General features: G+C 45.8%; 1 protein-coding gene across 7 annotated transcripts in view; it reads right to left on the minus strand.

The window, feature by feature from the left end:
• CACNA1E (calcium voltage-gated channel subunit alpha1 E) overlaps window positions 1-23,984 on the minus strand; it is a 391,046-nt gene that overhangs the window by 21,154 nt on the left and 345,908 nt on the right. For 5 of the 7 annotated variants that reach the window (XM_058539925.1, XM_058539921.1, XM_058539922.1 and 2 more), the window contains 8 exons: window positions 22,220-22,303; window positions 21,332-21,457; window positions 18,246-18,311; window positions 13,818-13,909; window positions 13,048-13,213; window positions 8,227-8,354; window positions 2,957-3,053; window positions 762-867 (listed from right to left, as the gene is read on the minus strand). In XM_058539925.1, the coding sequence (XP_058395908.1) occupies window positions 762-867; window positions 2,957-3,053; window positions 8,227-8,354; window positions 13,048-13,213; window positions 13,818-13,909; window positions 18,246-18,311; window positions 21,332-21,457; window positions 22,220-22,303 (865 nt within the window). Of the gene's footprint in view, window positions 1-761; window positions 868-2,956; window positions 3,054-8,226; window positions 8,355-13,047; window positions 13,214-13,817; window positions 13,910-18,245; window positions 18,312-21,331; window positions 21,458-22,219; window positions 22,304-23,984 lie in introns of those variants that run through there. The other 2 variants (XM_058539926.1, XM_058539924.1) reach the window with 2 other exon arrangements.

The following is a 23,984-nucleotide window of genomic DNA, read 5'->3' on the forward strand; positions in this document are numbered from 1 at the left end:
TCTCAGAGGAAATCTTGGCACTTAGTGACAGTGGATCTTGCAATACCAGGTCTTTCTGCTGAAGGAGCAGAAGACATTTTGGCTCCCATTTCCAGTGACTCGGGGATATCCTGCTACAGAGATCTGAGGCAGTGAGACCAGGATCAGCTTCGTCATTCATTCAAAAAGCTCCTAGGTGCTCAACACATCAGAGGAGAAAACGAAAAGAGCCACACGCGAGCCGCCCCTGCCTTGTTACACATACATCAATTCTTCCAGCGACTCTGACTCCATAATCTGAGTGATCCGATTTTAAAAATGATTTGGATCAGGCAAGAGCAGGAAGGCTGGAGGTCCATCTGGAAGTAGTAAACCTTTTCCCTCCTAAATCACTGAATTAGAAATCAAGAGGAGCAAAGGGCTGCCATGACAGCACCTGCCACAGACGCCTTCCAAGACGTTTGAGACACCGCACAAGGGAAAAAGGACAAAATTAAAACTCATCTGTTCAATAAACAAATATTTCTAAAATGGCTTCTATGTGCCAGACACTGACGATCACATACTATTAAAGCTGAAAGGAGCCTTAGAGATGATCAAACTGTTCATTTCACCGGGAAGAAATGGCGAATACTCTCGTTATTGAATCAGAGGTGAAAGTGGGACCCTGCTATTTGACTTCCATGTCACTGCATTACTGGATGGGTGAAAGTTTAAGCATCTCCGTCCTGCACCACCCTGCCTGAGTTGTTCCAGAACCTCTTTTTCATTCCTAAGCTTACCTTTGGCAATTTTGATATCCAGAGCTGTCCGGATCAGAGCCATAAGTGTGGAGGTGAAGTGGACGGTCATATCCTCAGCCACTGGCATATTCATCAGGACCAACCTCTGTGTGGAAGAGAGAAAAGAAACAGCAGGAGGAAAAAAATATCGAAAGAAACCCTGGTGAGAAGGGAAGAAAAGTGCCGAGGTCAAATGCAGAGACAAAAAAGAAGGGCAAGGATTCCCCATCCCTTGTCCCAGGCCTACTCTCCCTACTCTCACTTAAGGCTCATTTTCTGCTGATTATTTTGTTTTTTCCTAGGGAATGATGCCAAATTCCAAGAGAAGGGGGACTAACCATTCTGTAGGACTTCTCTGTGGTCCTAAGAACGTCTTTAATAGGAGTGGGAAGTGATTTCTAAAAGAAGTGGCTCAGGGAAAAGAGTCAGCCCTGGGAGGTGGCTCCATTCCCTGGTTCACGGCTGCTCTATATTTCCACTTCTCCCGTGAACACCCCCCAAACTCAGATGGAAAGATAGTGATGGGGGAGATTTTGCTTTGCTTATCTGACTTGAAAGATGCATCCTGATGCCCCCTTTTTGAGTCTTTAAAAGATGAAATTTGCCAGCACATGATTGAACATGCATAAGTCAAACTTATCCAAAGGATGAGGTGCAGCAGGATGGAAAAGGAGGAGAGTGCAAACAGGTCTAGGGGAAGAAGGCTGGGGAGAGCAGAAAAGAGAGGATGAGAGAAGGGTGAGCAAGGCAGGAGCAGAGTGGGCAGGCCTTGTTCCCTTCACCCAAAGGAAGGGATCAAACTGAAATGGCCAAATCCACTTTCCAGAGAGTATTTTGCTTTTGGAATCCTTTAACTTTTCCTTCAATCCCCACACCCCTTCTCCCACCAAGCTTCATCCCAGAAATTAAATGAACTCAGAGCCACATTCCACCACCCAGTACTTTTGGATGTGGCCATCATGAGCAAAAAGGATGCCAGCCCCTAAGCTGCACACAAGGAGCCATGTACTAGGATGGATGACGGTCCCTGGTGGGCCTTGTTCCAATGAGATGCTCTCTGGAGCTACACAACTTAGAGGTAGCAGCAGGAGAAGGTCCTCTGGCAAAAGCACCAGCCTAGCAGAGAGGGACATGTCTCTTCCCAAGGCAGGGTCTCTAATACCCCATTGGAACATCTTGCCTAATGTGATTTCACAGAAGTGGTGTCTTACAGCGTAAAGCCAGTTTCTTGTTTATATCTGCATTCCATCTCTCTCCCACTTCTTTAAGCTTCTCAAGAAGTGGCAACTTTGCTGTAGTGTATTCCTAGATGAATGAAAGAGCTCCAGAGTTCTGGGTCAGTCTAAACACCAAAGGGGAATTAACAGTAACTAGTACTAAGTGTGAGGAAAAAATTCAGGCCCCAAAGCTATGAGTACCCTAATGGCAAGTGGCTCCCAATGTACAACGCTGTTCCAAGCAACCATGGAGAATCCACCCATAACTCCAGGGCCTGGCCTCATAATTAGTCATGCTAATAAGGCCAATCTAATGCTGATGCAACTTGTGCCCACTGTCACCCTTTCCCTTGCATTGCCAAGAGAACCGGGTAGCTGGGCTAATGGCAGAAGGGAGCTGCATCCTTCATCACAGATCATGGGATAGAAGTCATGTTCCTCTTTTTCCTGATACTAGAAGGAACCATGCCATAGTTCCGTCCCACGTCATGGAGGAAGAAATTTGTTAAGAGTTTTTCTCTCTCCTAAAAATTTCTTCTTGACCCATGTTTAGAGGAATTTCTGCATTATTTCCTGAGCTTATTTGGTTGAAGACGTGTCTTTTTTTATAAGCTCTGAGAGCTGCTTTGCTGTAGGCTTCCTTCTTGCCCATATATGCTCTCCCCCAGGCCACCACTCTGCCTCCTCTAAAAGAAAACAGGCTACTTAACACTTCCTCTCTAGCAACCCACTCACAAGAAGCCACACACTTGTAGAAACACAGAATAACACATACAAAAGCCCACGTTGAACAGTATTGCAAACCATCCGTTGTATCATTTTAGGACTTCATCCTTCCTGATTCTTCCTGACCCTTCCATCTCATCATTTCCTCTTTCCCTGGTTCCCTCCTCCACCTTCCCAGCCCAGCTTCCTCCCCACAGCTGGATCCCATTTCCTGTTGGTCTCTAGCCCAGAACAAAGGAAGGGGTGGTCTACCTTATATGCCACTTTGGAGGGACATCTCTTGCCGAGGCCTAGCGGTGGTGACATGAGAGTCAGCATTTCATACATCTCAGTGTAATGGATGCGGCCACTGCTCATGGAGGGGTCGTAAGTTGGGATGGGGTGGGTTGGCAGGGCAAGGAGGGTGGCAGGGAAAGGAAAAGGACGAGGGGAGAAGGATGCAGACAGGAAGGAGAACAGGCATTCCCAGAGAGCCAAAACGATACAGACAAACAAAATAGTAGAGAAAACAGGAGAAGAAAAACAAAACAAAATGGACAAACAGGAAAAGAATAGGAAACCTGTTAATCAAGGCAAATCATACACGCAACTCCATCCTGGTGCAGATTTATATCACGCCCCACACAGACCCGGGAACGCCGATGGCAACCTCTGGCGCCTCTGACTCTCGTGTGCACCGTCATGAGGACTCGTTTTCTCTCCCCGGATTAGCAATAGCCTACTTCCCTGTTCACACCGTCCGTGCCCCATACAACACAAGCTTGTTTTCAATTCCCAGGGCTGTGTGCGAGCGGTATAAACCGGATAGACGGTGCTCCAGCCATGGGTTAGAATTTCTGGCCCCGGGTGGCACGGAGGTGCCGGCCTGGAAGTCAGGCCCTTCTCCTCCTCTGAACCCACAGGCGGAACGTCGTGTATCCCCCTCCGTGGTGTGTGTGCAGCAGGAGACGGCGACTTGCACTGAGAGTGGTGGGCTGTGGCTGCTTGTCAGAGTTGGCCCGTTGCTTCCACCTGGCTCTGTGAAGAGTGCTCTTTATGCCCCAGCATGCCCCAGGGCGATGGCATGCTAGGGACAGAAGAAACAAAACCAGGAGGAGGAGCATCTTGCATGCCATGCTGCCCTCCCGGCTCTCCCCACATGCGGCTGCAGGTTTCACCAGGGTGGAGTTTAAAGAGTCTCAGCAGAGGCAGCTGTTTGGCCTCTGGAGTATGGGAATCACTTGTCACCATCCCAAGCCAGCTCCTTCCCATTGCCCAGGCTGCCTTCTTCCTGGGCCTAAGTCTTCTTCCAGCTGCTGTGCTGTGCTACGCCCCAGGGAGCCGCGCTTCCCTCCTGCAGCACCAGGAGAGGCTTCCTTATCTAGTGGGCTTGGCCTTGGACGGTGGCTTGGCAGAGCCACTGGGATGTCAGAGTTCCCAGGATCTGGCAGAGTTGGAGAGGGAAGTCCTATATGCACCTAAACAATGTCCTTGGTCTCACAAACAAGCAGTGACTCAGCAGTTATTACAGACCCTTTGGCCCCCTCAACAATATATGGCAGGGCTCTAAGGCAAGTAATCTGCTCAGGAGCCCTCCACCATCCACTGAGACCTTCCCAGATCCTCTGAGCTACTGAATTCTTCCACACACCACCAAATCTATCTTCTTTTACTCACTCTCACCTCTTGCCCTAATTCTTTATCATTTCTCACCTCCTTTTTGTCCTATAGCCTTTATAATCACTTGTGGCCAACCTATGCAGGAGCTGGAGGGTGGGCAGAGGTAGGGATGACTAGAATCACACATTGCTACATTATATATGGGATGATGATGCTCTTTTGCTAAAAGGAGGCTGTTTCCAGTGAAGGGAAACCACAACTCTTTGCTGGATTAAAAAGATTTCTGCATTCTCTGGAGGAGAAGTCCCTCTGGTTAAGTCTACAGATTAAGGTGGAGTAGGAGGGGGGAGAGAGAGAGAGAGAGAGAGAGTGTGTGTGTGTACACGCACAAATGACTGTGTACATGTGAAGAAAAGTGGGAAAGGTCAAATCGGCCTTCATTATTAAGTCTTGAACTCTTTTTTCCTCCTTCCCCCCAAAACGTGCCCTTCTTCCTTATGTAACGGCTGCCGGTTCTGGGAGGGTTTGGACCTCTTTAAACTCAAAGGAAAGCAACATGAAGGTTCCCTCATGTGGCACAGTGGTGGTGGATCAGAACAGAGAGGAAGGGTTTGGAGTTGTACCCCACTGCCGGTCATGGCTGGGGACTGGGAGGCAAACCTTGCAAGCCACCCTGTAGGGGCAGTTCTCTCCCAGGCCCAGAGGCGGCGAGATCACCCGCACTAATTTGTACATATCCTTATACGGGATCCTGCCGCTGTAAAAGAAGCACAGGTGGGTTAATAGAACACTCAGAGAAGGGTGGGAAAGAAATGACAGCTTAGCCATGAAGGGGATGGTTAGAAGAGGAACAGCAGCTTCTTTCCTTGGGCCTGCAAAGCCAGACCAGGAGAGACTGAGAACAGTAAGCATCAGAGAACTATCGCCTTGCGGACCACACTGACCCTAATTTTCTAAGGAAATCAGAACCCGTCCAATGCCCAAAGGGACTGACTGATGACCAAGAGCACCCGAGATACCTATACCCGGCAAGAGGCAGAAAATGGACCCTGGCTCAAGCTAGGCCTCTAAGAACAAAGCCTGTTGATTCACAAAAGCCTCTGGCCGCTGTCTGGAGCAGATGCCAGGCTGTCGTGAAGTGGACTGCGGAACAGTTTGCTTTCCACAGACTGATTATAGTCAGTTACTCAGACCCGCCTGTCAGGGGCAGTGGGAAGTCAGCGTCTTTCTGCAGACTGCGAGAGACAAACTTCCCATTAGGCTAATTAGCAAGGAGCACCGTTGGCACAAGAGAATTTGCAAAGGGCTTTGCTTCTCTTTCTGGCAGATTTTTCCGGAGTTTAGCTTGGGCAAGCTCTGTTCGACTTGGTGGGAGCCTGCCGGGATCTGTGCTCAGAGAGCAGCCTGGGAGGGAGCCCTGGACCTTCTCTCCCCAGCCCCGCTCCTGCCACCCAGCCCACAGGCAGGTTGGTGGGATCCAGCCAGAATTCCAGAACAATGTGACCTATCTTACCAAGCCCGTTTCACATGAGCCTGCTAGTGAGTTCTGGCTTTCTGTGGAAAGGATGGAATCAACACATGATTCATTTTCAGTGGCTAAACCGTCTGATGCGTCAGGGGCCAGAACAAGGAAGCAATGGCCAGAGATCTGCAGATCTGGACACACGCTGGTATGAACCAGGGTTTCCACCAGAAATTATACACACGTCCACCTCTGAGCATCCAGGCCTCGCCAGCAGCCATGTTGAGACTAGGGCTCTGCTCCAGCCTCACTCTTTCTAGTCTTTTCTTGATTTCGGTGTTGATCTCTCCTCTTCATCCAAATAGCAGCTCATCAGTACTTCCAAGTCTCTTGATTCTTGAGGGGAAGTTAATTTAACCATTTGTTCTTTTGTTTCTTATTGAGATTGTGATGTGGGTGGGCTGGTACTGTCTACAGGCTGATGTTCTCTGCAACCTGCATCAGTCTTCTTTCTGAAGACATTGGCTCACTTTAACTTTGTTAGTTTTCTCCCCCATCATCTTATAGAAAAGGCCAATGAAACCCTAACCAGAACAAGCGATGCTGTGCATTTCAAGGCAGACAGAAGAGGTTCTCTTTTTCTTTTTCTTTTTGCTCTCTCACAGCTCATGATCTAAGTCTCATGATTAGTCCTCATGGAATCGTTCCTTATCAGCAGCTGGAATGAGTGCAGAGGAGCATGTTTAATGCACATGGCATTTGGGTCCCAAGATAATGTGAAACCTCAGAAAGCTGGGATTTCTGAGAACCAAGGACACCTGAGTGAGGTGAGGTGAGCAATGAACTCCTTTGCTAGCAGTTGGTTTCTCCTCTCTCAGGTTAGTGAAGACATCCCTTCCTAGGCTCCCAATCCCCTGGCCATCCATGATTTACAGACCAATTTTCCACACTTTCCAGTTGCATTCCCATATGGTTATTGTCAATCATAGTAACAGTTACATACATGATTTAATATAACCGTCACAACTAGCCTTCAAGGTAGGTAGGTATCATTACCACCATTTTATAGATGAGGACGCTCAGAGTGGTTAAGTGACTTGTCCAAGGCCACGGAGCTGGTAAGATGCAGGCCTGGCTGCATTCCCCTCTAACACACAGCCCATTGCTTTCTAAGCAGCCTATCTACTAAACAGTCGACCCAGAAAGTCAAAGCCATTGCTCAGCCATTGTTAACAGGCGTGGATTTAGAGAACTCTGTGTCTAAGTCATTAATAATTACTGAGGGGAAGAGGAATTCTGATTCACTCTCCTAATCCCTAAAGCAGTGACCCAAGTTCAACAGCCTAACAGGAGGATAGATTTTGGGAACAGTCTCAGATTATGAAGAGGTTCCAGGTGGAAGCAACATGGTCCATTCCGTGAAGGATGGCATTTTTTGTAGTATTTTCAGAGGGGACCAGAATGGATATATTGGTGAGATAAGATCCTAAAGCTAAGAGGACGTGGGACAGAAAAGTTCCTGTGAAGTGAGCGCTCACAGAACTCTCATCCTGTCCTCAAATGTGAGGGCCAAAATGTTGCTTTTGTGCTCTAAAGCAGGCATCAGCAAACTTTTTCTGTAAGGGGTCAGACAGTAAATATTTTCAAATTTGAGAGGTGTACCATCTCTCTTACAACCACTCAACTCTGCCTTATGATGTAAAAGCAGCCATAGACAATACATAAATGAGTGGGTGTGGCTGTGTTCCAGTAAAACTTTCTTTGCAATAACAGGCAGTGGGCCACATTTAGCCCATGGGCTGTAGTTTGCTAACCCTTGTTCTAAAGCCCAAAAGGTACAACATCACTTGAGAACTATGGGACATTGAAAGAGACCTGGGGAGGGTATCCTGCAAATTCCTGCCATTTAACTCAGTTCCATGCATAAAAATCCACAAGTATTTAAGAGATCAGCTGGAAAAACAAGTTGCTTCATTTTTAATATAATTTCAGAGCTATTTGAAACTGTACTTTTTCAGGGGGATGAGAGAGATAAAACACTAATGTCACTGACCACGGTGGCCAGATGTCCAGCTGGCCCAGAAAACCCTTGTCAACTCCCCTGATGAGTCCAAGAAGTCCACTAACCATTGGCAAGAAAAGAAGAAGAAAGATTATTGGAAGCTCCTCTGGGGATTGAACCCAGACATTCTGAGTGAGGACTGTGTGATGAGATTGGCAAAGAAAGGGAAAAGCCTGTCACAGAAGGAAAGAGAGAGGAAAGGAAGTTAAAGCAGCTAAGTTTTTGATGACTGGCTTGATACCAGCGCCAATCTGAGGACCTGGCCTCTTCCACGGGCCACAACCAAGAGGAATCTCTCCTCCTTCTGTAACAGGCAAGCATTTGAGTGGCTCCAATTCCAACCTCTTCCTTGAGGCCTTTGATACAGACCCCACCGGGGTGGCTGAGGGGCCTACGCACCATGCAGCTCTGTCATATTCTGCCCAGACACGGACAAACTCATCCAAGTGGTGAGGCCCCAGGATGGACGAGTCCCGAGTCAGATACTCAAAGTTGTCCATGATGACGGCCACAAACAGGTTGAGCATCTGAAGGGCAAGGGGGAGAAGAGGAGTTAGGAGAAACCTAAAACAGAAAACAGGCTTCAAGGCAAATAAAGAATTCAAAAGTTTGTAAGGCTGAAGTTCCTCACTAAAGCACCACTGATCTTGCTGAACACATTTTCATTATTTGTTCCACACGTTTCATTGCGTGAGCATTATGATCTCACTTTCTATGCCACTTTATATTTGCACAGTCGCTTTTATTATCTGTTCAATTTATTTAATTGTTATTGCAGCAGCAGAGGGAGCAGCAGCAGTGACAACATTCCCAAAGGCCAGAGGAAGTCAAGGCCTGACACCAACCCTCCCTCCAACCTCCCTCCCCAACCCTTGCTCCACAAAAGGAGCCAGCAAGAGAAACGGTGAGATGTAGAGCTGACTGCATGGCTTACTGTGTGACGACTTGAAGCTGTTCATGGCTCTTAAGCAGTTTCCAAGACCCTGTTCTCCTGCTTATCTGTTCAATAACATTTATTGCGCACCCACTGTGTTCCACACAGAGAGCCAGGTGCTGGGGATGGGAGATAAGAAAGTTCTTGTCCAGAGGTATATTCCCACGCCTAGCACATTGCCTAAAGCACAGTAGGCATGCTGTGCCTTCACTAAATGTTGATATGTGAACATTCTTAAAGACTTACTTAGTATTTAGTAGAGACTATGACTTATCGGAAACATACACATTTTTTTAAAAGCCATGAAAGAAGCATATACAGTTTACAGTGGGAACAGAAAGGAGTATGAAGGCAATTTCTCCTGGCTGAAGAAAAAACGTGTAAGAGGGTTGATGATTGAGCTGGGTCCTGAAAGACCAGGAACTGTTCACCAGACAGACGTGGCCACAAAACCAGGTGTTTTAGGCAGAGGAGCCAGCACGGATGAGAGAACACAGAGGTATTCAGGGATGGGGAACATTCAGGCAACCATAAAGGGAAGTGCAGCTGGGCCCAGGGGACAGAGCACAGAAGCATCTTGTAGACCACGCTAAAAAGTCTAGACTAGGGTCGGCGAACCGGTCAGAGAGTAAATATTTTAGGCTTTGTGCACCGTACAGTCTCTGTTGTGGCTATTCAGTTCTGCTGTCGTAGTGTGAAAGCAACCACAGACGATATGTATAAGGAGGAGCATGGCCATGTTCCAATAAAGCTTTATTTATGGACACTGAGATTTGAATTTCATGTAATTTTTACATCATGAAATATTATTCATCTTTTGATTTTTTTTCTCAACCAATTAAGAATGTAAAAACCATTGCTAACCCATGGGCCATACAACAACAGGTGATACACTGGATTTGGCCCATGGGCTATAGTTTGCCGACCTCTGGGCTAGATAATGCAGTAGGCAACAGGAACCACTAGAGGGGTTTATACTAGGAGAGAGACCAGGGGATATTAGCGTTAAGAGCCCTGAGTAACGAAGTGGAGAGTGAGTGAGTGGGAGACCAGGGGGAGAGTTTTGCGGTGCTCCTGAACCAAGCCACTGGCAGGACAGTAGCATAGTAGGAGTAGAGAGTTAAAGGAAGTGGAATCGACAGGACTGATGACCACAGTGAGCAGGACTGTTGTTCCTTGGTTGTCCAGCACTCATTTACTGTACTTCTGGTCTCTTAGGGACCCACCCCTTGCCTATTCCCAATTAAAATGGTTCAGTGGGGTACCACCTGTGATCCAGGCCTCAGACAGTCATTGAGGACCAATTCTCTGGACCAGTGATTGGTGATCCAATCAAGGCCAACAAAATGGTATTGAAACTTCTGGCAAAAGACTTGTTCTTCCCTGTGGGTCTTGAATGTGTGAGGATTGAGGTCTAGAGCTGCTGCTACAGTCATCTTGGAGCCATAGGGTGGGGGCGTGTGAGAAAAGAGCTCACACTGGGGAGGCTGGAGGAAGAGATCTAGGAATAAAGCAGTCTGGTCCTGGTGATATCATGTGAGCCCCAGATTAAGCTTGCTTAAGCCTGTCCTGCCCCAGGACTACTCATTTACAGAGGCCTATACAATCCCTTCTTGCTTAGGCCAGATGTAGCTGGGCTTTCTGTGCTCGCAAGTGAAAGAGTTCTGCCTCATAGAGAACAACTGGCTGTGGGCGTCAGGGAAGAGGCATCTCTGTTGATGATTCTCAGGTTAAGTGGCTGGGTAGATGGAGGTGCCAAATATGCAGTCAGGAAATACAGGATAAGGAGAAAGTCTGCATGGAGAACCTGGTTGGAGTCTTCTCTGCAATACAGAGACTGCTGGCCGCATCCTAATAACCAGTCTCCTTCCTTCCTCCCTCTTGCTGCATAGGATATAAGTCCCTGGAGGTCTAGCCGTCCTCCATCCTCCCACCATGAGGATGAGGGACACTCTCTGCACGTGATGGAGCAGAAAGAGGGAGGCAGTCTGGGGCACTAACCACTCTGTGGAGCCTCCACAACAAGCCTGCACTGCCTTCTCCCAGACTTCACTGATGTGCCAGGGAAATAAACACCCCTCTTGGTTAAGCTACTGTTGTCCGGGGAGTTCTGTATTATGCAGCTGAACCTGATCCTAACATAGGCCTTTCTTTCTGTTGCTGAGAGTGGAGCCCCAGTGAATTTATTCAATCACTGCCTGGGTTATAAAGGGTTTGCCATGTATCCACATATTTCTTTTACACTCTTTGCCCGGTATAGTACCTATTATTAATGTTATCAAAAACTATTAGTAGTATTATTGCTTTACATTTGCATAGTCCTTTATAGTGTGGGGTGTGCATTCACACCTATTATATGTTTTAATGCTGCTCTAACCTAGTGAGGCAGACTAAATTAACACCAGCCCTTCAAGGACACAAGTGCTTCCTCTACACATTTGTATTCTTAGCTCTAAGCACATGGCCTGGCTCATCACAGGGCATCAGTAAATCTTTCTGGAATGATGAGTTTGAGTTGAGAAGCTGTGTGACTTGCCCAAGGTCACAAAGCCAATATCACATAGGGCTGAGATTTGAAAGTAGATCCTCTCATACTGAATATAGCCTCTTTAAAAATATCACTAATGTGAATTAGGTAGTACCCTCCATCTCAAAATTCTAAAAGTACCTTTATAATCTCTAATTAATTTTCCAGTTATATCTTTGGTTTCTTTTAAATATTTATTATTAAACACTTAAACCATGTAGGATAAAACTGAGATGTCTACTCGCCCTTCTACATGCTCCATTTCACCCCATCAGTTAGCGCTGACACCACTGTATGCCCTTCCTCCTTCCACTGAAGGCGATGGGGGGACTGTGCCTTGCTGACAGCTTTACCCAGTGCCTAGTTCAGTGCAAGCCTTTTAACAGCCACTCAATAAAAATGTGCCAAATGTGTGAACGAATAAATGTAAAACTCCAATTGATATCATCATTCTAAATTTTCTTTCAGTTATTTTCATTATACACTATACTTCCATATTTGTAAATAGGATACTGTTTTGTGTTCTTTTCCATTGAAAAACCTTTCACACCCATGAGAAGGAAGCGTATTAAAACACATGTATCAGCTCACCATGCAAATAATACTCTTATTATCAAGTCATTTTTCCTCCCATTTTACAGAAGCTACAAAAGGGAAGGAATCTTGGCCAAGCCTAGAATGGCAACAAAGCCAAAACCACGATGTGGGCTACCCCATCCCAAGTTAGTTCACTCTCTGCTACGTTAACCCGCTGACCACACTTAACAGTCTATGTGCAAGCCACTTGCTTACTCCCGAGAGCTGGACATGTGGCAAGTCCCCTTGGGATCACTTCAAAGAGGTCGAAATGCCAGGACCTGAGACCACTTTTTTTCATTAATTCACTTTTTGATGCACAGCCGTGAAACTGACCACTTTCCAGTCGCATTGCTTTAGTTTTAGATTTTGTACAGCCAATGGCATTAGCAGTAAAGCTGAGCTGAGGGGTGTCAGGGTGGCCAGAAACACCACTGACCCTTTTATTGATTTGGTAGCACCTCATCCATTATTCTGTGTATCACTGCTTGTCTGATGGTGCAGGGTAGAGATTTCTGGACGCTGGTGTGCTGATTCATATTTTCTCCCAAAGATAGAACTAAGAAGGCACCTCAGGCTCCTCACAACTTTATACGTAGGTAAACTGCACATATACTCCCCAATCAACACTCACTAATGCCCAAAGCAATTACATCCTTTCACGTCTATCAAGCTGGCTAACTGTCAAACATAATAACATCACAAGTCAAGAAAGAACCACGTCTATTACGTTGTATACTGTCATTATTCTACTCTTGTTAACACGATCATCTTATATTTTTAAGGTACATTTCTCACTAGTTCAAAAGTCTCCAAAAGCGAGATAAGATATTCTTAGCCCTACTTATATGACAAAATACCTGAGGTATGGAAGAGAAAGAATTTACTGTGGGTCACAACAGATTCAACGCGAAGCTCAGTGTTGTATTTGCCAAACTCTACTCCACTCAGCATTTCTTCTCGCAACAATCCTTCTCCAGAAGCAGCAAAGACTTCTCAACCCTGGAGAGTCACCCACCCAGGAGTCTGATACACATTCTGGCCTCCAAGACTTCTCTGGAGGAGGACCTGTTTCTTAACATGGGCTGGAGTGTGTGTGTGAACGTAAGCTGAAGGAAACATCTCTTAGCTATTTATCAGAGGGGTGGGCCACACCTCAAGCCAAGAGCACAGCGTTGCTCACCAAGAAGGAGCAGAAGAAGATGAAGGAGACAAAGTAAACGTAGGCCAGATCGGTGCCGCAACGCTCATTCTCGTTCTGCCCTGAGGGTGCGGTGGTGTCCGGCTCACAGCCTTTCTCCCCGAGGCACGACAGCATGATCTCCTGCCAGGCCTCACCTGTGGCACTCCTGAGCCCAAAAGACAGAGTGGTTAGTAGTCACAGGTCAGGCGTCCTATCCTCTCCGTGGCTCTCTTTCCCAATTCACTCACCCCTTTCTCTCCTCGTCCCAACAGGTTCTCTTTGTGCCCAGTTAGCCTCCCTCTAGTGCCTTCCATCCAGAGATGGCGAGTACCAAGGAGGTTTCTCTTGGGTTCTGCCACCTCACCCACTGCTTTTCTGTCTTTTGAGGAGTCTCCGCTGATGGTGGTGGAGACAGTGGTGGGACTCTCTAAGACCCCACATAAACCCGGCCAACCCAGGTTTCAGCCCTGAAATGGAATTTGGTCTACAAGAAACTGTCCTGGCCTTCCCCCTCTCAGAGTCCTGGAGGACCAGTTGAAGTTGCAATTTGCAAATCATCTACTGAGTCAAAGATGCTGAAGAAATTTTCTAATGTCATCGGAGCAGTTTTTCACAGACATTCCCCACCCACCCCGTCCCCACACCACCAGATATTCTGATAGGAGCAGAGCAGGCAGAATAAAGACACAAAGCAGAATGGAGGAAGAGGCAGACCAGCTCTGTCTCCCTTGGCAGGAGAGCTGCAGCTACGACAGTCATGCATCCAGTACCTGAAGAGTAACATGAGGGACCCAAAGAAACTCCGGAAGTTGTTGTGCCGGTTGATGTGACTCTCCTCATCTAATTTTATGTTTCCAAAGACCTTGAGGAGAGAAGCAACAGAAAGCAACGGGCATTACTGAGCTATGTGATGTGTCCAGCACGTGGATATCAGATGAGCCCACAGGGTTGGCAACCCCGCACGCATGGCTCCTCCTGACGGCCTCATCCTGAAGCAGACGACCCAAACCCAGAGGGGCTGGTAGACCCCATGCTCTTGGACTGATATGCAGAGCAATTATATTCTCCAGTGCAGCAAAGAGGACAAATGCTAGCAAGGACCAGAGAAGGCAAGATCTTCTGAAGTCATTCTGTCTGAATGTAGTTCCTCCCACACCTAATTAGGTCTTCTTATTTCCATGGTACCTGTCACCATGGTACTCACCATAGTACTCAAGCAGTCTGTCAAAGACTTTACTCCATAACAGGAGTGCAGGAAAGAGCCACCCCTCTATTCCTGTCTCAGCAGGAATGATGGCAACATCTGTATTTGTAGAAGATGGGATTTAGGGCTTGGGTAGATGCTGCCCTGGAATCTGCAAGCCATTGAGTTCAGAGAAGGGCATCTCTGTCTCCCTTGGATAGTTCCTATTCAGAGTCAAATCTCAGAAGGTTGATACATCTACAATAGAGTCCATGAGAATGAACACATACAAAACAAAGTCCAGGCCAATAGGATACAGAAAGTGAGACAACTGGATACTTTGAAAAAGAGCACAGATTTGGGAAGATGACTATAGAGTGAAGTTTTCTAATCTGCTGTTGGTCGCCGGGCTTAGAATGTGGTCACCACGCAAATTCACGTGGAAAAAGAGGGACGACTCAGAGATCTTTATCCACAGACAGTGAATAATGATGAACAGTGCTGCCTGGAGCCAAGGTCAACCCTGTCTCTTTGGATGAGAAGGGTGCCCTAACACATGTACTTTTCTCCCCACCCATACTTCAGATACCAGGATCTATTCCCACAAGGCAGTGTTTGTACAACTGAAGCCTTACAGGTCACTTTTCCAGCCGTTTGAAACAATTTTCAGCCTACATTTAACACGCTTCAGTTTACCTAATATATGCTAAATGGAACACAATTTTCCCCCTAACAGTTTTTAGAATGTGCACTTGAGGAACAATCTCTGCCCCCAGCTATTTTGCTCAAATAACTCCCACTGACACCTGCTTGGGAAATTTGTTCCCAACGCTGTTTTTCAAAACCCAAACACTACTTGTCTCTCAGGGAGAATGGAGGTGGCAAGCTAGGCAGCATTGGAGAAGAAAGGAAGGAAAAAGATAAGAAGGTAGGGGCCCCCACACAGACAAGTAGTAGCACGGAAAAATTCCCACAGAATCACAGCTAGTTCTGGACACCCCAGGAGGAAACTGTCACATATCCTCGCCCATGCTCACATTTCCCTCTCACTCTCTTTTCACTCTCTTGGTTCAGAATCCATGATTTATCCCTGATTCATCACATAAACACAACTCACAGTGTTCTTTCTCCCTATGACACCCCTGAAGCCATCATTGGTTGTCCTCACTATGATTTTCTCAAACACCTTAGCCAATCATGAACAAGTTGGAGGACATGCTGTGATTTGCATGAGGTATATGTGTAATAGTCAAAGAAACCAGAGCTATTTTGAATCTACTCTAAGATAATTTTCAAGCCAAAAGTGTGTATTTATTGTGAAGGTGGTCTTCAAAGTTTTTTCACTTTTTTTTTTTAGCTTTTCACTTAGTCCTTGTCACTAACACCACTCTCCCACATCAAAGGGTATGGCAGAGAAAGAAGAGATGCTGAGACCCATCAGGAAACTTAATAAAGGTATAGCTTAAATCCATTTTCACTTGGAATCACAAAGCTTTAGAACTAGAAACGACCTGTGAAGCTGTGTATTCAACTCCTCTACTGTACTGGTGAGGGTGTTAAGGCCCAGAGAGGTTCAATGACTTGACCAAATTTGCAGAGCTGGTCAGTGGTGGAGCGAGCCTGAAAACCTCATCTCCTAATGGCCCCAGGGCTCTTTCTCACATCCAGCAAGTTACTCTTTCCTTCCATTTTCAGATTCCTCTGCAAAGCTCTCTTTTTCCAAGAAGCCTCTGAAAGTTCGGAATAGCAGTTCTCGTAGATATATCCTGTTGCTGTTTATATCCTCCTAATGCTTGCCTGCCTTTCGTCTTTCTGTTTGCATGGCTCCCTCAGCTTTGTCATGACTGTATGAGACGCAATCTCTCCAGTCACAAGCTAGGTGCCCACTTTGTGTGTGGTACAGGGTCTCTGTCACAGACCAGGATGAAGACAGCTAGCTCAAGTCAAGTCACAGCAGGAATGCCATTCATGTCTCCGTGGAATGGAAATGGTGCTCTTATTTTTTGGAAAGAAGTCTAAGGGCAATAAAATATTAGCCATTATGGTTATTGTAAAGATCGCAATTTCATGACTGAACAGCTCCCACTTCCCACTAAAGGGTCAAAGAAACACTAGTATTTGCTTGTTGGTGGGACGAGACACAGTACAGAGAACATGCAGTACAGTAAGAACATGGGCTATGGAGCAGACAGAGCTGAGCTTAAATCTCAGCTCTCCCACCTACTATCTGAGACCTTGAGCTTGTTAAAGTTACTTAACCATGCTAAGCATCAATGGAGACAAGGAAATCCACCTATAAACATTTTCACACCACTCTTGAATATATTAGTCATATATATCTTGAGTGTGTGTATGTATATATACATATATATGTACATATCTGTGTGTGTGTGTGTGTATGGGGGGAGAGAAGGAGAGAAGGAGAGAAGGAGAGGAGGAGAGGAGGGGAGGAGGGGAGGAGGGAGGAAGAACATACATTTAGCACAGTGTCTGGCACACCCAGGAATCCAAGTAATGGTGAATAGCATTATCACCATGATTGTAGTATTAGTAGCAGGTTAGTTATTGGAGATGGTGTTATTCTAGTTTATTTTGCTTGAAGATGAAAAGGGGCTAAGGACTATTTTAAGCATGGGCAAAAAAGAACTTAATTTAATCAAGTTTCACTTGGCTGTTCAAAAACATTTTAATTCTAGAATCAAATATTTGAGAGTTAGAAGGGACTCAATAGAAGTCACCGAGCCAATCTTAAACTTCAGCAGATTCTGCTTCAGCAGTGTTCTGCTTACAACACACCCCTGACATCATCCTTAAATCTCTACTGAAATATCCTCAGTGAAGGAGAACTCAGTACTTCCCAACCTAGTCTCATACTCTTTGATGCTTGACATTCTATTGTATTTTTGGAGAACAAAACTCCCCAGTAATGGGGTTAGCAGATGAAGAAAATTAAGAAGCACAGGCAAGAGAGAGGAACAAAAAGAGGAGACAGTTCAGAGATGCTCTGGAAAGGGCTGCTGACGCAGCAAGCCTGGGAGATGCGTGTAGTGGCTGCAGATGGCAGGCACCATGGAGAAGACAGCTGGCAGTCTAAGGGTGGCCAGACTGCCTGACTGCAGAGGACTGCCACTTGGCTGAAGCTCTATGCTGGGATTTAGTCTCCCTATCTCCAAGTCAGAAGGTTAGCCTCCCTGAGACAAGCAGCAAGCCTGTGTATCCAGCTGGATAGGTTCATGGGATGTGCTGCTGGTTGTTTACAGTCCACCCACCACAAATGACAGTCACCTCAGAAAGATCTTTTGGCCTCTTCTGTTCAGTGGGCCTCTGGCTACCTGCATAAATATCCAGGGTAGAACCTGATCCATTTCTCAATTCTGAAACTGGAAAGGGGTGGTCACCCAAGAGAATTGTCCAGCAAGCTGCATGACCCTTTGAGAGGAATTAGCTGGAATGTGGCCCTTGGGTCTCCCTAGGATTGGGCACGCTTCCAGGAACTCTACAAATTGTTCCCAGTGGTGGGTCTTAGGGCATAGAACTCAGTCATTCAGAACTTAACGCAGACACATTTTGTGTTGCTGTATACAGAAGAACAACCATCTAACCTTCTTTTAGGCTTATCTCAAATATGGGAGATCCTGAGAAATGGATCATCATGAGCCTCACTTGGTCTCATGGCGGACCCCTCTGGCTAACAACAATGGTGTCATCTTCACTGCAGTTCTGTTGTTGTGCCCACAAAAGTCCAGCTGCTTCTAAGCCAGCACCATGACCTGATGACCTCAGATGAAGCCCCTCTACCAGACCACCCTGAACACCTGGGCAACCTGAGTGGGGAACCCTGCACATGTGAAATTTCCAAGGTCACATTGCAACAACATCTTGGGAGCATGCTGCTGGGCAAGAAGGGGTTCTTTAAAGCACCCTCAATCCTGTACGCTCAGGCTGGTAAGCCAGAGAAGATCTGGGAAACAACTGCCCCCCCCACCCCCACCAGGACCCTGATGCACCAGCTCACCTGCATCCCAATGATGGCATAGATGAAGAAAAGCATGGCAATCAACAGGCAGACGTAGGGGAGGGCCTGCAAGGGAAGCAGAGATGTGACCATGAACTCAAAGGTAGGCAGCTCCAAGGCTCAATAACCTGCAGTCGCTGGCAGTACAGGAACTCTTGCCCTGAGGCTGCCTTAAACAGAGGGCTGGGACTCTCCATTCCCTGCGGCTGTTCTGTTTGGGGATGCCACTTCTGCAGATATCCACATCCTCTGACAGATATGTAAGCTGTTGGTCACAGAGAGGCTTGTAATTTACCTTCTGTCGAGAATATTCACCCAGAAGTGTGGCCCAGATCTACAAGGAGAGCTGGGAAACTTCCTGGGCTTGGGATTCATCCCACTTTGCATGCAGAATATTAATAATCTGGGCAATTGTGATGCAAATTACATAGCCAGCATCTAGCCTTGGCTCCCAAATCCCTGTATTACCCCTTCCCACTCCCTCACTCAATGTGAAGCCCATAACAAAGAATCAGGAAGCAAAGTGAAATGGCTGGGGTTTTGGCTGTTTGTCAGTTCCTGGAAGGCTCCTTCATCCTCTGATGAAACATCTTTTTCCAATGTTTAAGCGTCCTGACGTTTCATTATGTGTCATGCACAATTTCAGAGCCTTTTAACTGTTAGCCATCACAAATCCTGCCATAAAGCCGTGTGGCCCCAAATTCCATACTGTGCGAGCTTACGGCCACTTTGGGATGATACCTTTTCAATTACAGGGATGAAGGGAGCAAGTGAAGGAGTTGTAAGGCAGGGAGCTGCCCTTGGTGGCTGGGAGAGGCTATAGACATAGGGCAGTTTGGTTTTGGGGCCACAGTGGGCACTATAATTCTGGGGTGATCTCAGTGCTGACATGGAAGTCTCTCTTCATTACCATCCAGCAAGCTCCATGGAAGACAGTGCAACTATGAGTCTCCACTCTATCTTGAGTGCATACAGCACCAATCTCAGGAGATCAATTGAAGGCTTTCAGATTGCACGAGGAGGGCAGAGCTCATCAACAGAGCTAACTAAACCAAGAGCCCTGGGAGACTTTCACAACTTGAATAAAGGATAAAATTTAAATGCAACTGAAAGTTGGTGGGAGAATGCCCTCTCCAGTGAAGTGCAGATTCCCAAGATCTGTGATGAGGACTGGCTGCATTTTGAGGGGCCATGTGTAGACTCCCTCTGCTGAAAGGACAGAGTAGGGAGGCAGGTTTCTTGCCACCTGGGGGCTGCCACCTTCTATCGCCTTCCATGTTTACTTCCTGTGCTCCTTCTACCTTCTCCACTCCAACGTCTCCAGTCCCTAGTACATCTCTCCCCACCCCCAGCTTTGGAGAGAGGCACAAAGATTCATTCTTCTTATCATGTTATAAATTCTAGCTCAAAATAAGGGAAAAGAGGGAAGAGCTGAGTAGGGGTCAGTGGTGGAGAAGTGGGCGATGCTCAGGGCTAGGTGGGGGTGCGTACAGGCAATGGCAATGCTGTTTATATTGGGTGGCTCTCTGCTGTGTTTTGCAGAGATGGCCTTTGTTAAGCTGACTTTAAGAAAACAACTTCTATACTGTGTTCCAGAAAGGAAACACCTGTCCATCTCAGTGCCACCTGGAGGCAGATTCACCTGTTTTCATTGTTCTCTGTACATTCACTGGAATAAGCCAACCATTTGGCCATTAATTTTTGACATGCTTTTCTTTGCTCTTAATAGTATACAATTTTACAGAGAATTGGTGATCATGATAACATGAAAGGCTGACATATATTTCTTAAGAGACTCACCAACAACTGTAGCTTGTTGGGCAAGCCTCTAAAAAAAGGTTTTAAGAGCATCTTGTGTTCCAAATTCTAAATCCAAATTCACCTGAGATGCAGATGGTAAATTCTTGCTAAAGTTTTAGATTTCTCTTCTGCCATTTAGCTTTGGAAAAATAGTTTTCATTGAAGTAAGACCTCTGTGGGAGTTATCACACCAAACAATTACCCTGGATATGATAAAAATGTCAAAGCTGCTTGTAGGAGCCTGCACATCCTTACAACTGGTCTCACATCTCAAACCCCCAGGTCCTTGATGGAGATGTAGATCAGTCATGATGGTATGGGGTGAACTCCTTTCTCAAATGACCAGAAACCACGAATTCACTGGCTTGCCTTCTTTAGTTCAATTTGTAATTGAAATAGATAAATAATTAAAATAAAGAAGGCAAATTCAGTGAATTCATGATTTCTCATCTTTGAATCAATCTTATCAAATTTATTTTTAAAACACATTCATTGAAAAACTCTTTTTTTATATATAAGAGGAAAATAGTAGGCATTTGAATAGCACTTGGGCCCCAAAACCTTAAAAACAAACTAATTATGATATTTGCTGGAACCTGAAGATATTTAAACGTGTTTGGAAAACTTCTTTTACTGCACATCTTTGTCATTAAAGTGGGTGTCACGTATTGATTTTTAACTTATATTACACATACACTTCTGTACCGCCCCATGAGACCAGCGAAAAGCAGCTCACCATATTAACCTTGCCCAGACGTCTTACTTTGTAGGACACAGAGGTGACCACTAGCATGCCATACATTCAGTGGCTCAGGAAGTACACACTAATGAAGACATGAATGGGACTAGTACGAATCATCTTGCTACAAAACACAGCTCAAGGAGTCCTTTGAAAAACAGTTATGTGAAATAAAGCCATGGATAAGCCCCTGAAAATGGAGAAGACATGTGACTACAGGCAGCTGGCTCTTTACATGGACGGGATTGCTCAGGGCCTTCTGGAAATCCTAGGGAGGGAGTACACCTCATCAAACAAGCCCCCTGCCTCAGGCAACCCAGAATACAACTGAGTTACAAAGGTGAGGTGTTTTTCTAGAATGAGATTCTACACAGTTAGATGTAAGCTGACCGCTGGCCGGCCGAGCTTTGCTGTAACTAATGCTTCCGACCAACACCCATTCCCGGAGGTGAAGGGACTTGTGTTGTGAGGCTATGTTGCCTGGCTGTGCTGTCTGATATGATAGGGCTGCCTCAAGCCTCAGAGAGGAGGAGCGGGTGCCTCTTACCTTAAAGGACTGCACGAAGGTCCAAAGCAAAATGCGGATGGTGTAGCCCTGACGCAGAAGCTTGATGAGGCGGGCGGCTCGGAAGAGCTTCAGAAAGCTCATATTGAAACCAGTGGTGTTCACCAGCTGGTGGACCAAAGGAAACATATAATTAGTAATGTTATGGTCATTTAGAAAAATCTAAGCACTAGTATTTGCGTATTTATGCCTCATTCAGATCATAAAATTGGACACGGATTCTGTCTATCATTTTTAACCCCATCTCCAGCTGATGGGCCAGTGAGGACAGCTCTCCAAGCTCACCAGGCCTGCCCTCTATTCCCAGGTAGAAGGGTATGGAAGTACCCCAGAAGGGTGCCATGCACATATTACATAAAACCGGCCTTCTTCGTCTTCTATAATTGGTCCTAACTCTGCACTTAGATGGCAAAGAACAGACCTAATAATGCCTCTAGCACGTGATGGCCCTCCAATATTTGAAGAGAGTTACAATGAGCTCTCCAAGTCTTCTTTAGGATGGACAATTTTAGGGAAATAATTCAGGTCTAACCACCTTGAGGGAAAAGATACTGAGCCCCTTTTGTATCTCCCAAAGACTCTAGCAGAACACTGTGCACGCTAGGCCTCTTCTGGCACCCTCTGTTTCCCTTACCCCATTAGATGGCTGCTATTTGAGTCATGCAAAGGGAACAAAGCCTTCCATGAGATCCAGCACCACTCCAATGTTTGCATTCTCTGGCTAACGCTCAGGAGTGAGGAAGTGAACTCCCAACACTGAGAGAGCTACTCATTTGGTTTGAGGAGCTAAAAATGGACTCAATGTACAGAGCACTCTTTTAATGCTACTCCAGGGCCAAGCTTCAAGACAAGGATCTAGGAGCCATTCACCTTGCTGTCTGTCAGAATAATTTCTGTGATGCTGCCGATCACGGTGATGAAGTCAAAGATATTCCAGGTGTCTCGGAAATAGTTCTGCCAAGTGAATTCAGTCATGGGAGCATCAGAAAAAGGAGGAAGAGAAAACAAGAAAAAAACGGACAGAAGACATCTTTCATTACATAATTTTGTCACTTGGAATTAAAACTTGTCAATTCATGTACAAATTCATTCTAACTTTGGTTTCCTATTTCTAACCAGAAATGCTATTTCTCCTTAACTAATTTGGGAATTTCTCATTTGGGAAGCAGTTTCATCACTATTTGAAGACCCTGTTTTTGAAGCTGTCACTAAAAAGCTCATATGTAAGAAAGAGATTTGTGGCCAAGAATATTATAAAGTCCAGAAAAGAGAGATCATCATTGTCCCTTATAAGACAATAAAATTATATACAATATTATTCTATGGTTTTCTACAACTATAATTTTAAAATTATCTATCTCCTATCATGTGACCCTGTAAGTATACCATAAGTATACTATAAGATGACCTATAAGTATACAGTTCTGACTTTCAATCAACAGAAGTCACAGAGATGTCCTAAGTGACTAAAGATCACAGATGGGCCAAAAATCTCCTTCTAACTCCACTGAATGTTTTCAAACCAACCACTGATTAGCAATAGAATGAACAGACTTCATTTTTCCCCTCTTTTTCTGCTCTGGTACACCTCTCAAGGAGGTGTAACTAAATAAAACATAAGGAAGCAGTAATAAAATGAGTGAGTTGAAGGAGACAGAGGAGAAATAAAGGGACCCAGAAAATGCACCAACCAAATAACACTCTGCTTAATAGAGAGAGTAGAGTGCTCCCGTCTCCAGCGCTCAGGTGAACACAGACCTTGGATTATATTCCTTCAAAGAAACAGGACACTTGGGTCTCCAAGAACTCACCCCCTTGCCTTGGGCAGCACCTACCATAAGAGACTCTCAGAACACGGCAGAAGTGAACCCTCTCCCATCCTCACAACAGGAATTTGTGAATCCTTACTATATGTGCCAGACACTGGGCCAGGTCCTTGGCATTCTTTCAGTTCATTTATTCCTCCCATGGATCGTATAGGAAGGTAGTGGTAAATACCCTATGTTTGTAAAATACTGAGTGGTAGGATTGGCAAGAGGAGTTGGGAGAGATATGCAATAGAGAGAGAAAAGGAACGTGGAGAGAGAGAAGCTACATTTAATGAGAACCTACCCAGGACTAGATGACTTGGGTACATTATCTAATCCGATACACACAACAAAGTACCTAAGGCTATAAGGTAGCTATCATTATCTTCATTTATGAGTGAGAAAACTGAGGTTTAGAGAGTCCTGTCTGATTTCAAAGCCACAGGCACCTGCTAGGCATGTAGAGAAACTGAAGCACATAGCCTCACAAACTCACTTTCCATTGAGAATACCTACTCCTTCAGGAGTGGGGCCAAGACGAGTCTCTAAGTTCCTCAGTTCTCAGGGTCCTCCTGTTCCCAACCTGGGGTGAGCTTCCTAATTCTTGGATAGGCCCCCATATAGTAGAGAGAGCATGAATCTAGTTCTCAGAGGACAGAAGCCCTGGATTCCAGTTGAGGATGCTTTACAACACAGTATACTATAGAATAGCAGAGTGTAGTATAGACTAGCAGATTACGGTGGACAGACTCTGGTCTTCAAAGTTGGATAGACCAGGATCTGAACCCTGGCTCTGCCTTTTACTAACCTTGGGCAAGGTATTGAAT

This window comes from Diceros bicornis, chromosome 4, assembly GCF_020826845.1.
Source record: "Diceros bicornis minor isolate mBicDic1 chromosome 4, mDicBic1.mat.cur, whole genome shotgun sequence".
Taxonomy (NCBI): domain Eukaryota; kingdom Metazoa; phylum Chordata; class Mammalia; order Perissodactyla; family Rhinocerotidae; genus Diceros; species Diceros bicornis.